The 13,383-nt window shown below is 35.9% G+C and overlaps 1 protein-coding gene across 1 annotated transcript; it reads right to left on the bottom strand.

The window, feature by feature from the left end:
* Positions 1-2,010: 2,010 nt before the first annotated feature.
* On the bottom strand, positions 2,011-3,192 carry LOC145666195 (zinc finger MYM-type protein 1-like). The gene has a single exon (XM_081733266.1). It carries the CDS (start codon positions 3,190-3,192, stop codon positions 2,011-2,013), a length of 1,182 nt encoding a protein of 393 aa, XP_081589392.1.
* Positions 3,193-13,383: the final 10,191 nt, after the last annotated feature.

The following is a 13,383-nucleotide window of genomic DNA, read 5'->3' as shown; positions in this document are numbered from 1 at the left end:
GGCTTTCTTACGAAAGATGTTGGCTAAACGCTTACACTACTCTCCTGACTATTTTGAAACGTCTACGTTTGTTACTCTCTTCGTCCATTTTATCTTCTCCATCTTTCTCCAACACCACATTTCGAAGGTTTCTAACTACTTCTTTTCTAGCTTTTGTCATGTCGAAGTCTTTGAACTATACAGCACCTGACCAGTTTCGTCCTTAGTACAATGTTGCACTAAGAAAGAATTATCTTTTATTATTGAATGACTCTTTAGCTACGACAATTCTTGACCTGCAATTAGGGATGCGCACGAGACAAGATTTGTGGCTGTCTCGTCTCGAAAATGTGCTTCAAAAGTGGTCTCGACTCGAAAAATGTATATTTTTCTATTGGAAGAGCCGTGTCTCGACTCGAATTTTGTCAGGAAAATCCTGTTTTGACTCGTCTCGTGCGCATCCCTACCTGCAATCTATCGTGAAAATACCGCCCAGATATTTGAAATTATCCTAACTTTTTCCACTAATGACCTTAAATTATGAGTCATCATTAGGGCAACCCAAAAGCATAAAAAGCACAAAAAACATAACAGCAATTTACACATATAGTTGGTACCTTCAACATGGTTGTGGTTGTCTAAGGCTCCAGGAGGAACTAATTTTAAAAGCACAACAAAGCATAATTTTGGAAAATAAATCATAAAGCATAATTTAAAATATAAAGCACAATTCTTGAAAAATCCTGTTTAACTGCAAGTTTAACATACTATATTAATATTTTTAACCAATATTTACAGTGCAAAACCTTTGAGAACATAACAACGCAACAATGAAAAGCTTATTTTTATTTCTTTTCGGTGTAATCCTTTAAAGTGGAGAAAAGAAAAAAGGATAACAAGAAGAAAACTTTCCGCCAGCAGTGAATAAACAATTGTTTTATTCTAAATGTAACTGCGCAGTTATGTATGATTATTCGAAATGTACAGAAAGTGCACAAGAACTTCACATGTGTACCTCTTGAATTTGAGCACTTTTGGTGGCATCTTTTACTTTCCCTTTTTGCAGATATGCACCTCTAAGGGACACACAAGTGATAAAAAGACTGACTAGAGTAAAGCATATCTCTTTACAGTGCATTAAGTAGAAAGTTCATTAAATATGAAAGAAACTCATTGCATAAGATATTAATAAATAGATCAAGATATTTAGAATATTTAATGTATAGTAAATATTATACATTATACACGATTTCGGCATAGGGAATCTTCAAAAGAAAACTAAAATTTTTATTTCTTAATTTTTCTTCAAAATTCCAAATTAAGAAAGTCTGCCATAATTTCTTCTTGGTGCATCTCTTTGTTTTCGGAGGAAATTATTTGATTGGATCATCTGCAATCACAGCTGTGGTTGAGATTTTCGGTTTTCTTTGATCTCAGAAGAGAAGCCTATCATCTGATACTTACGTCACGATTATCTTCCAATTAGGGATGATCTTCCCATTGTTCTTTGTCTTACATCTTCAGCCATTACAGGAGACAGGCGTGCAGTGATCGTCGTCTGTAACAAAATTGTTAAAATAATTATTATTTTGGAACTGTGAATTGTTAGTCGTCTTGCATCAGTGGTACTTGTATGGAATGGTGCTTCCAGAAAGATTTACGTTCTCGAACAGCGAGGAATTGCAGTAGAGACAGTGGCAAAGACTCAGGTCTTGAGTTTGGTGAGTGGTGACGAGAAGAAGAGGTGAGTTAGTAAGCCATATTTGCAGAAGGAAAATCCGTTTGGAGCTCTCGCAATTATTTTATATTTTGGGACCACAGTTAAAGGATTCTTCCTAGAATCATGTGAAATAAGTAGAGATATTTTGGAAAATGTTATGGTCAGTGGCGAAGGGTGATGATTTCATCAGGGTAGACCCATAATAATAATAATAATAATAATAATAATAATAATAATAATAATAATAATAATAATAATAATAATAATAATAATAATAATAATAATAATAATAATAATCTTACCTGGATTATTTATATCTTCTTATAAATTAATTCCAAGCGCCTGTTTTTCTTCTCGGCAAACACGTCTATTACTTTCTCCTTAAAAGCTGGATCCGTGGCTAATGTCCTTAACAGCTTCTTTTCTATAGCGATGGAAGCCAACCCACTAAGTCTATCGTTTTTCATTGTATTCCTCAGGAATGTTTTAATTCTCTTGAGGGCACTCATGCTTCTCTCACATGATGCTGTGGTGACTGGAATACTCAAGCTCAAATGTAACAAACGAAGACATTCCGTATACACTTCTTGCAGGCCATTTGATATGATATACTGAAGTAGATTAAGAGGTTTGAGGTATTTATTTTCGTCGGAGTAGATGACTGTCAGCTCATTCCGCAGCTGCTCTGCGTCAAAGAAGGGATAGAGTTTAAGAAGGTTATCTAGTTTCTTCCGAGGAAAATCACTTTTGTAAGCCTTAAACTGTTCACAATCAAGCAGTTCTACAAACTCTAAAGAGGACAAATCACGAAAACGCATTTCCATCTGAACCGCAAGCGTGTCCAAAATTTCATACGAGAGTACTTTTAAGGTTTGCTTTTCCTTGTCGCCGAACTGCAACGAACTGATATCTTCACTTTCCAAAATGCATTCATGCACAGTCTCTTCCGAACGCAGTTTTTTTAATGCAGACAATGTTTGCATGACTTCTTTGCAGCACAGTGTGATATCGGAAGTACACTTTTTTTGCAAAATAAGAAACAGATTTTCCGTAAACACAAATATTTTGCTGTACAAACACAACAAAAAGACAAATTCACATGAATTTAAGCGTAACTGTAGACCACTGGCAGCGCTTATTGAATCCGGATCCCAATTTTCGTCATCAGATTCGCGTATATGAGTCATGGCAGATTTTAATTCGCTGTAATGAGATTTAATTGTTTCAACTGCGCGCGAGTGATAATTCCACCGTGTGGAATTTGGGTGGGGAAGATGGAAACCCTGTTCTCTTAATAGCTCAGTTCTCTTAGTTGATCTTGAGAAAAACGAATGGAACGCAGTCAAGTCACAAACAAACAATTTTACACGTTTTATGGTCTTTGCACCGTGTAGTAACACCAAATTCAACCTGTGGGCGTAACAGTGTATAAACAATGCATACGGACATTCTTTTTTCACATAATACTGCACACCTCCTTTCGAAGAAGCCATTACAGACGCACCGTCGTACGTTTGACACACAAGTCTTTTTTTTCTGCATTGAGTTCCTTCAGAACACGGAGAATGACTTCTGACATTCCTTGTGCAGTCTTATTACGTGACACATCGAAGAACCCTACAAACCTCTCTTCTATTTGATCATTCAAACAATATCGCATGATCACACTCATTTGCGCTCTACAAGAAACATCTGTTGTTTCATCTACTTGCACTGAAACAAACTCTGCGCGTAAAATTTCATCTTTAATTATATCACTCAAAACACACAACACACATTCAATCAAGTCATTTTGTATATCACTTGACGTTCCTTTAAAAACAGAGTCAGACTCTAAATGCTCATAAGTTGCTCTTCTTGTGCTAACAATTCCAACAACTCCAAATAATTCCCCTTGTTATCAGATTCAACGTTCTCAACATGACCTCTAAAAGATAATTCCCGCTTACCAAGAAAGCAAACAACTTGAATTAAACGGCCTAAAATTCTTCTATTGGTAGCGACCTTTTCATTATGTTTTAGTATCTGTAGGCGAATAGCTTCGGACACAGTACACTCAATTCTTTGCGTTCGGCCTAGTAAATAAAAGCTTTCACTGTTCTTGATGTGTTTTTCAGACCCTTGATGTTTCGTTGCTTTACGTGCGAAATTTTTCAAGGAGATAATTCCTTCTTTTGTCCACTCTGCTTCACCACCGAACATAAGACAATAAAAACAATACATTCTATTGTTGTATCCAGTCAGCCACTTATATTTTTCATACCAATGCATGCAGAATTTTCTTACCTTCTTACCGTCTCTTTGTTCTATTTTCAATATTGGCGTTGGTCTTCGTTCTTTAATAATACACTTATTTTCATAAGAACACTGAAATAGAGGATTTTTTAATAAGAAATCTATTAGGTTCATATTCTCCGACCACTCAGGCATTTTTCTTGTTCACTTTTACAAATGTAATAAATAAATACAATATAAAGCCACTCACAAAAACAAAAACACCCACACTCCCACTCAATTGTTATACACACCATGTGCTCTTGCTCTCGAATCGAAGTCGAAGACAGTCGAAAGAGCACTCTGGTGGACACATACGTAAAACGAAAGTCGACAAGTGCTGAGGCCGGTCTCCTTTGCAGGTTATCTTCTGCTTCTGCTGCGTTCGCCTCGGTTGCCACTTGCAGGTTATCAGCACACGTTTTCTCGCGCGTTTTCCTCAGCAGCTGAGACACTGCTTGCGGAGCCTCACAGCAGTGTTGCTAACCACGATTTCTTTATCTTACAATAAAATATTTTTCGTCAACTTGTATTATCTAACATTCTGTGACAAGAAATAAGAATAAATTATGAATTGTAATTTCTGAAAGTAAATGGGTAGGCCGGGCCTCAGGGCCTCTTACCACCCTTCGCCACTTGTTATGGTTTACCAGTTTCGGCTTATCGTTGGATGAAAACAAGTAAGTGTATCGAGAAAAGTCAAAGGTAACTGTTCAGGCACGATAACTTCTAAATTCATAGTTTTGTGGCATAATATTAATAGAGTGGTTTTCTTGTGCATGTGTAAAATATTCAACATGATGTGCTAGTGCAGTAAGTTTTCCCCAACATCTCTCACAGGTCTGGACAATGTGACTTCGTGAATTCATTCAATGGGGGGTGGGGGTGGAAGAAAGCTAGATTATTTCAACACAGAGCGATTGTCATAACAACATGAAAATGTGTGTACCACACACACTTTCCCCCAAAAGAAAGAAATGTTTAGATTCCCTACAACCTCCAAATTGTTCAGTTTCGGAACATAGTACTGCTCGAAGTATTTATAATTTGGCATGATGTTTTTCTCTGGTTTTACAATAATTCCAAACGTTATAGTAATTTTGGAAGTAAGTGTCAGAAATCACGGTCTAGTACAAGGTTACATCAAATTTGCGTACCGGTAGCAGGAAGCTATCGTCAATAGGTAAAATATCCGTCATGTTACTCTGATACCCATCGAGGAAGTTTTAAATATACAGTTTTAACGAATGCTAGTAGAAATGTTTTAGTAAATTTAAAAGAACATAGAATTTCAGAGCGACACTAAAGAAAATAGCCACTACGTCTTTGGTTGTAATGTGGTAGCAAAATAAACATAAATATATAAATGAGAATGGTGCTTCATGAATATGTGTATGACTTTTTTTTTCTTTTCTTAGGTTAAGTTAGTATAGTATAGCTGGTTAGGCTAGGGATTTTAGGTTTAAGTTGTGTCAATATGTTCTATGAGTGTCTACCTGTGCTAGTTGGTTCAGTGGGTCCGAGCTTCAAGAGAGGTAGCGAAAAGCGTAAATCCTCTATGCCGGCCACAATTTCGATGCACAGAAGGTTTTGAGCACCAGAGTAACAAAGAAGGAAGTAATGTAGCTAACCACAACCATATGTAGTGAAGATTTAATAGTATGATGTGTTTATATTATGTTGATTTCATTTGTTTGTGTCGATCTGATGTGAATATTTATAAATGTGGAGAATATTAAGGAATATGAATATTTCAAGAATATTTGTAGGAAATTAAAGGAAAAATAAGTAATGTTTTCGAAAGACTTAGAGAATCTTCAATATTAGTTTGCTAACTCAATTCAGATGGGTATGTCAGTACATGCATGTGTAAAGATTCATTTTATAAAATTTTCGTGTTCAGATCCACTTTCATAAAGAATGTCAAATAAAATTTACTAGCCGTGAAAACATCTTTCTTTTCAAGAACAGAATATAAAGTATCTTGTAGTTTTAAGTAGTAGAATCTTGAGTTACAGTTATGTTTGGTATTTATATGAATGAAGCATGATCAAAGCAGAGAGCAGTACGTACAGAATAACTTTTGTGGGGAAATGAAATAGCTGTGAATCGAGGAAAGAGACTTTCCTTAGTGTGACCGGGGTAGGAAACAACCGAGTCTGCAGAAATTTTCTTATTTTCATCAGTTTAAATCAAAATCTCAGTTTGGATTTTTTTTTTTTTTTTTTTTTTTTGCGCGACAAAATTCTGGTTTGGGATTTGTAAGATGTTTTTTTTTTGATAGGGCTTTCACAGACAACATTAAGATCTTCATTGTGCTCATTGCCATCTCCACTCGTAGGTCGATGTCCTGTGTCTGTAGTTGTGGTTCACAACCTATTTCCTAATGGGATGTGGGTAATGAACTGCAGGCCTGGATACCGGACTGTGAGTTGAGATGGAAGAGACTCTGGAATCTTTACATTTTCGGGCAAGATTTGAGTTCTATTTTCCGTAGATGATTGGCTGGTGAGTGTGTCAGTGACTGTTGATGACAAGTCCATACGTGCCCAGTAGGTTCGATGTCACTAGTCAGTGATACATTCAGCATAGCCTGTAGTCTCAAGGAAAGGGAACATCATACGATACAATAATCACCATCATTTTATCAGCATCATTAATTTTATTTTCATACTTTTTTTTTAGTAAAAACATAAAATAAACGAATACGTGTTTCTTTTTATTTTCTGCTCAAAAACGGTTTTAGGGCGTAAAAGCCCCTACCCAAAATTTTGAAATTTGACTCCCGAAAGACAAGAAGTGCACCGAAGTAAATGAAATTGTGCACAGATATGTTAGACGTAAACTGAGAGAATACAGGGTTCCTATTGTCCTAAAAAAAAAAAAAAAAAAAAAAAAGATTGGGTGGGGCACGGACTCCTCCAAACCTTTGATCATGAAATATCAAAAGTGCTAAAAACAGTATGTCAGAAGTGTCTAAAGGGCATAAAGAATTGGAACAAAACTTTGTATAGGGACAATAAGTAAAAAATAAACGAGTAGGTTCTTTTTTTAATTCTGCAGAAAAACGGTTTTAGGGGGCAAAAGCCCCCACCCAGAATTTTGGAATTTGAGGTATAAACAAAAACGTATGTCGATTAATTTCCTGTTTGCTGTTGATGTGCCAAATTTGAAGCAAAACGGATAGAAACACTTGAATAACACTAAAAGCCTTATTTTAAACAGGGTCTATGCAATATCTACATACAATTTCATTTGCTTCGGTCCACTCCTTCCTCCGCTATTACAGTAATATTTACTCTTTTTCGGAGGGCGCCTAGGCCCCAACAGTTTTTCCGCACAAATAAAACACGTTTCATTTATCGTTTTGTAAATTGTCTCTATACGAAGTTTCGTTGCAATTCTCTATATTCTTTAGGAACTTTTGACGTATACTTATTTGCACTTTTGATAATTCGTAATCAACGATTTAGAAGGTCCGTGCCCCATTCAACCGCTTTTTTCCAGGAAAATACGAAACTCAAATACCTCATTTTACGTCTACAACATCTGTGCACAATTTCTTTCAATTCGGTGCACTTCTTCTTAACTTTTGGGCCTCAACTTTCAAACTTTTGGATGGGGGCTTTTGCCCCTAAAACCGTTTTTTCGCAGAGGATAAACAACCCGTATTCTTTTATTTTTTTACATATTGTCCTTACACAATGTGTCGTTCCAATTCTTCATGTCCTTTAAGCACTTCTGATATATTGTTATTAGCACTTTTGATATTTCACGATCAAAATTTTGGAGGGGTCTGTGTCACTCCCACACAATTTTCTTTTTTCAGGAAAATACGAAATCCGTATTCCCTCATTTTATGTCTACAATATCTCTGCACAATTTAATTCACTCTGGTTCATTTGTTTTTGCGTTTTGGGCGTCAAATTCAAAATTTTGGATTGAGGCTTTTGCCCCCTAAAACCGTTTTTCCGCAGAAAATTAAAAACCCGTATTCGTTTATTTTTAGCGTATTATCCCTACACAAAATTTCGTTGCAACTCATTATGCTCTTTACACACATCTGACATACGGTTACTGCACTTTTGGTCTTTCGTGATCAAGGGTTTGGAGGGGTCCGTGCCACACCTAACCGTTTTTCAGGAAAATATGAAACACATATTCCCTCGTTTTTCGTCTTCAATATGCGTGTACAATTTCGTTGACTTCGGTCCACTTGTTTTTGCGTTTCGAGCGTCAACTTTCAAAATTTTGGGTGGCGTCTTTTGTCTCCTAAAACCGTTTTTCCGCAGAAAATTAAAAAAAAACATGTGTTCGTTTATTCATGTGTAGTACCTACCTGTCAAATTTTACCAAAATCGGAATGTTACACTTGGGAAGTGTTACTTGTTAGATTAGGTCATACCCCGTATAAATCTGAAAAATGAAATGAAATCTTTGAGTTTTACGTCCCACGGTTATGCCGGTTATGCTAAAGGAGACGGTGATGATGAGGAATGGATGAAATGGTGGAATGAAGAAAGTGGGAGGAAACGGGAGAACCCCGAGAAAACCCACGCACACGGTGTTTGTCCACCACAAAGTTCACTTGGCGGGGGCTGGGATCGAACCCGGGACCCCAAGTACCCGTATAAATCTGAATTTTGTCAATGTCTTCGGTTCTCATGCGTGACCATCCAGATTTACAAAACTATATTTCCAAGTAATACACCTAGATAATAATTTTCTAATGTTTATTTTTTTGACCATTCCTAAATTTAAGGAACGATCTAACGTTCTCCTACCGAAACATAAGAGGGTATCCATGTCCTCGCAGAAGATTATTCAAGATCAAGTTTCTAAAGTCTATTTTAATTTATGTGATGAACCCTTTAATTTGTCATAGCCTGATTTCATTTTGTCGAGTGACATTTATATTGTCTTGGAATCAAGTTACTTTTTGTTTTTACTTTATATCACCAGATTTCAAGCTTAATCTGATAGGTTGATCTGTTTGGTCATAACTATTATGAACCATTTGGCAGGCCATAGCCTGCTGACTACCCATAACCTTTGTTATTTTTTTATTATTATTATTTTTAACGAACGATATGTTGTTATTTAAAATTTAAGTTGTCTTGGAGAATTGTTCAGGACTAAGTTTTCACTACTTGAATCTGTCTCTCTCATAATTTACGTGATAAACCGTTTGGCTAGCCATAGCCAGATTCATTTCTTAACGAGATACTTACGATGTCACGATAAAACCGTTTTTGTCTTGTAACCACGAAATCTTGACCTTGATCTCATGTGATGAACTATTTGGCCAGGCATAACCCTTATGAATGTGATGAATCGTTCCGCTGGACATAGCCTGTAAGGTCTAGTTTTGTCACCAGAACAAACTCTTAAGGTACGCTAATTGGTTACATTAGATTTTAAGAAGCATTGAGACTTCAATCCACAGTTTAAAATGAAATCCCAACCACTATAATATATTCACATTTTAAGATTTCTTTACCAGGATTCGAATACAAAAATTTGCAAACAGAACAAACATAACTACTTACATGAAGCATTTGCTATAATATATATAATGTTTTCCCCACTTCGAATCGAATCCTAAACCATATGCTGATTAATTTCAGATAGGTGCAGATTTCTGAATAACTTTGAGGGAGAAGGGACATTTAAATACGTAAGTTCCGTTATCTTAGCACAGAGCCCCATATCTTAAGGGTCCAAAAAACTTACAAGGGATGGAGCAAGTCTCGACTCTCTACAACAACAGTATGAAAAACAGCGGCGGTCCAAACTTTAAACAAAAACTTAATTGAAAAGTCCATTTCCACCCCTATAAATCGAAAACTGTGAGACAAATGTGAAAACAGGAAAGGGCATGTAGCATTATTTCCAAAGCACAACGATTTAAAGTATAAACATATTGTTCCAGGGTCCAAGGTGGGGTCCAACTCAAAAGTTTCGAATGACAAAGGGGGTTAAGTAGCACATCATTTGAAAGCTTTGTGAAATAATAGAAGATGAGTTCACAATGACGGACTAATTTATGTATGATACAAACAGAATAGAAAATGAAAGTGACAATAACAAAGAAATAAGAAATAATCGAAACGGTAAATATATATTTTTTTTTTTAAATAGTAGTTTCCATTCTATAATGCTTCTAATCGTCTGCTGCGGCGGTTAGAGCTGCTGCCTGGTGGCAACAACTTCTGTACTTCGGTCGGATCACTGGTAAATTTCTATTTCAACGGGGTCGAATGAATGAAGATGCAAGATAATTGTCAGCTGTAATTGTCAAATGCAAGATAATTGTCAGTATTTATATACAACTAATTTTTCACGATGGCAGCCATATTGCATTACAGATTATACGTCCTTGACTTTTTGTGGATATCTAATATTGACAATAAACATAAATACCACATTTCACTTCTCCAGCTCCAGTGGTTTGAGCTGAACATGTGTATGATACATACTGCGGCATTTTGAATTCAAGATGTTGCGTTTTTGAACATTTCGTATCTTTTTGTCACCTACGGCTACTGATCAACATTCATGCCAAATTTGGTTTTCCTAGTTTCAGCAATTAGGAGTGCTTATACTTTCGACGTAAGTTTTAAGCGACCATCTTGAATTCAATTTGGCCATATACTTTTCAATTAAGTTCGTGTTTATATTTTGACCCTCTGTCATTTGGCACTGGGTTATCGTAGAGAGTCGAGACTTGCTCCGAGACTTTCTTTCATTTCACAACAGCTTTCAAGCGATGTGGATCTTAACCCCTTAATCCCCTTTGTCATTTGAAACTTTCGAGTTTGACACCGTCTTGGACCCTGGGGACTCTGGGGCAAACATTTTTTACCCCAGAAAATGTGCTCTTGAAAATGATGGGATATGTGCTCGTCGAGTTTTCCATCTACCCAACCGTTTCCGATGGTGGACAAACACCGTGTGCGTGGGTTTTCTCGGGGTTCTCCCGTTTCCTCCCACTTTCTTCATTCCACCATTTCATACATTACTCATCATCACCGTCTCCTTTAGCCTAACCGGCATAACCGTGGGACGTAAAACTCAAAGGTTTTTCCAACCGTTTCCGAACAAATGACCCGGTTCAAACTATTCTGCCAGCTAATAGCTTTTATATTATATAATATGTTCTAACTCACGATATCCTGACCGGTGGCACGTATAACTTTGGGATTTGTCTAGTTATAACATATCAAATGCATACACAATTGTCTCTGGTCCCTGTCCCTCCTTTGTTAGAAGGGCCAGGATCTCCTCGATTCTCAAGGTCGACGCAATTTGGGCTCGAGATTCGGTTCTCAAACGAGCGTTAATCTTTAAACCGACCAATCAATTACTTTTCTATTCATTTTCCTTTGCATTGAACCTTACATTACATTCGCAAATTACGTGATATGAAAAGAAAATATCTTGATTCAACCTCTGCTATGTTGAAACTGCATAACAAAAATCACGTGTAAAGATGACAATTCGTAAGTAATAAATGAAAGCATACGTGAGATATTAGCGAAGGGAGATTTTCCGTTACTTTCTGCACAAGTTTCGTAAGACATGCAACGAATAACCTATAACTAATTTCATTACGAATATTCACTTCAATCTCATACTTTACTTGTCACAGGAAAGCAACGTAGTATTTGCATTTTTTCTTCAATACTTACGTAATTTGTGACATCATTAGTTAAGAATAAAATCTCATACTTGTAATCATTCAGACAGAACTCACACCTTAGTCATCTTTCATTATCTTTAAAGTGTGCTAGAGGTATTTGATTACCAACATATCAATCCTGTGCTTGAACATTGAATTTATAATTAACTTAGTAGCGTGCACTGTTTATGTGATAATGGTCTCCAGCGCGTTCTCCGAACTAAGTATGGAACAATGTTACCTAACGTTATCTCATAGAAAATTTTCCAGTGATGATAATATAATGTGAGTGATATGCCTTGAATTCAATTTACTCTGGTGCAAGAGATCCCAGTTCGATTCCTTCATTATCAATTAAGAGACCTTTCTTCTTTCTCATCACAAGTACACTCATGGCCAAAATTATTTTGTGCATGTCTATAAATATGTTATTGTAGGAAAATAATTTGATAACGAATTCGACCGGTATTTCTTATAATGTTAGTATGTGTATATTCGGCAAAGACATGTATATGCAAATTTCATGTCCAAAAAAAGCAGTAAATAAGAACAATAAAACGAAAATAAAACTTTCTTGTCCATTTAGCAACATTTTGTTTTACTTATTCTAATTTTCGTATTTATAATTATTTTCCTATGAAATTTACCACAAATATACATTTCCAGATTATACACATAATATCAGTATTAAAAGTACCCTGAAAAATCATTATCAAATTATGTTCTTAAAAGAAGACAGTTATAGATAGGCGACGATCATTTTGGACATGAGTGTATGATTGTAAGTGCAGAAAAAAGGTGTTACGATACCATGGTTGGACTATACTTTTTGTTAACTATGTAAAGCAAGTGGACAAATTTACCTGTATTGGGTTTGTAATGTAGTGTTATAATACGAGTGATAAGTTTGTGTTTCTATTAATACCACATTTATGTAGTAAACATACTTTTAACATATAAGGTCAAGAGATTGATTTCGGCTGAACAGAAAGTTGTTTCATAAACAGTGAAAATTATCAAACAATATAGTAAATATGGACAAATGCCACTAGTGCAAAGAGGATTCTAGATCGATCCTATTGACGGTCACTATTTTTAAGTGAAAATTTATAGGATAAAAATACCTTGTTATTCCACAAACCGTGTAAACTATCTAACAATAATACTGAAAACAAATCAACGTAGTTACTGGTAAATCTTCTTTTCTTGGTTCTTGTAACTTCAATTATGAGAGATATATTTCATTGAGAGTACAAAAGTAACATATTTTGTATTCAAGAATGCAATCAACGCCGTAACTTAGATTTTTCTGAGGGCAGGCATTAATATTTGGACCCCCCTAGAAAAAGTTGGTTTGGGCCCTCCCGCAAAATTCGAATATAGTCCCCTTCTTTCCATCTTGCTCTTACTCTTTGTGTGCCCCTCGAGCCTGTGGACCCTCCCGCACGTCCCTAGGTCCGTTCCATACATGACAAATTAATTAACGAGACAATATTGACAATTTTCAATGCCATACACATAAATATTTTTTCTAGGGACCCTAATAGTAGACATTTTTTTACTGGAATGGGCCCACGACTCATTTTTGTTTTATTTATCTTTTGTCTGCTGTTTTGTTTATGTAATGTAGTGAACCTGTTTGATGCTTCATTTATAATTTCATGTTCGTATCGTATATGGAGTAAGAAAATTTTGTCTTAAAATGGTCCCTCTCGAACAGCGGGGACCT

The sequence above is a fragment of the Thermobia domestica genome, chromosome 12 (genome assembly GCF_964235325.1).
Source record: "Thermobia domestica chromosome 12, izTheDome1.hap1.1, whole genome shotgun sequence".
In the NCBI taxonomy this organism is placed as follows: Eukaryota; Metazoa; Arthropoda; class Insecta; order Zygentoma; family Lepismatidae; genus Thermobia; species Thermobia domestica.
This window is presented reverse-complemented; position numbering and strand designations above follow the sequence as displayed.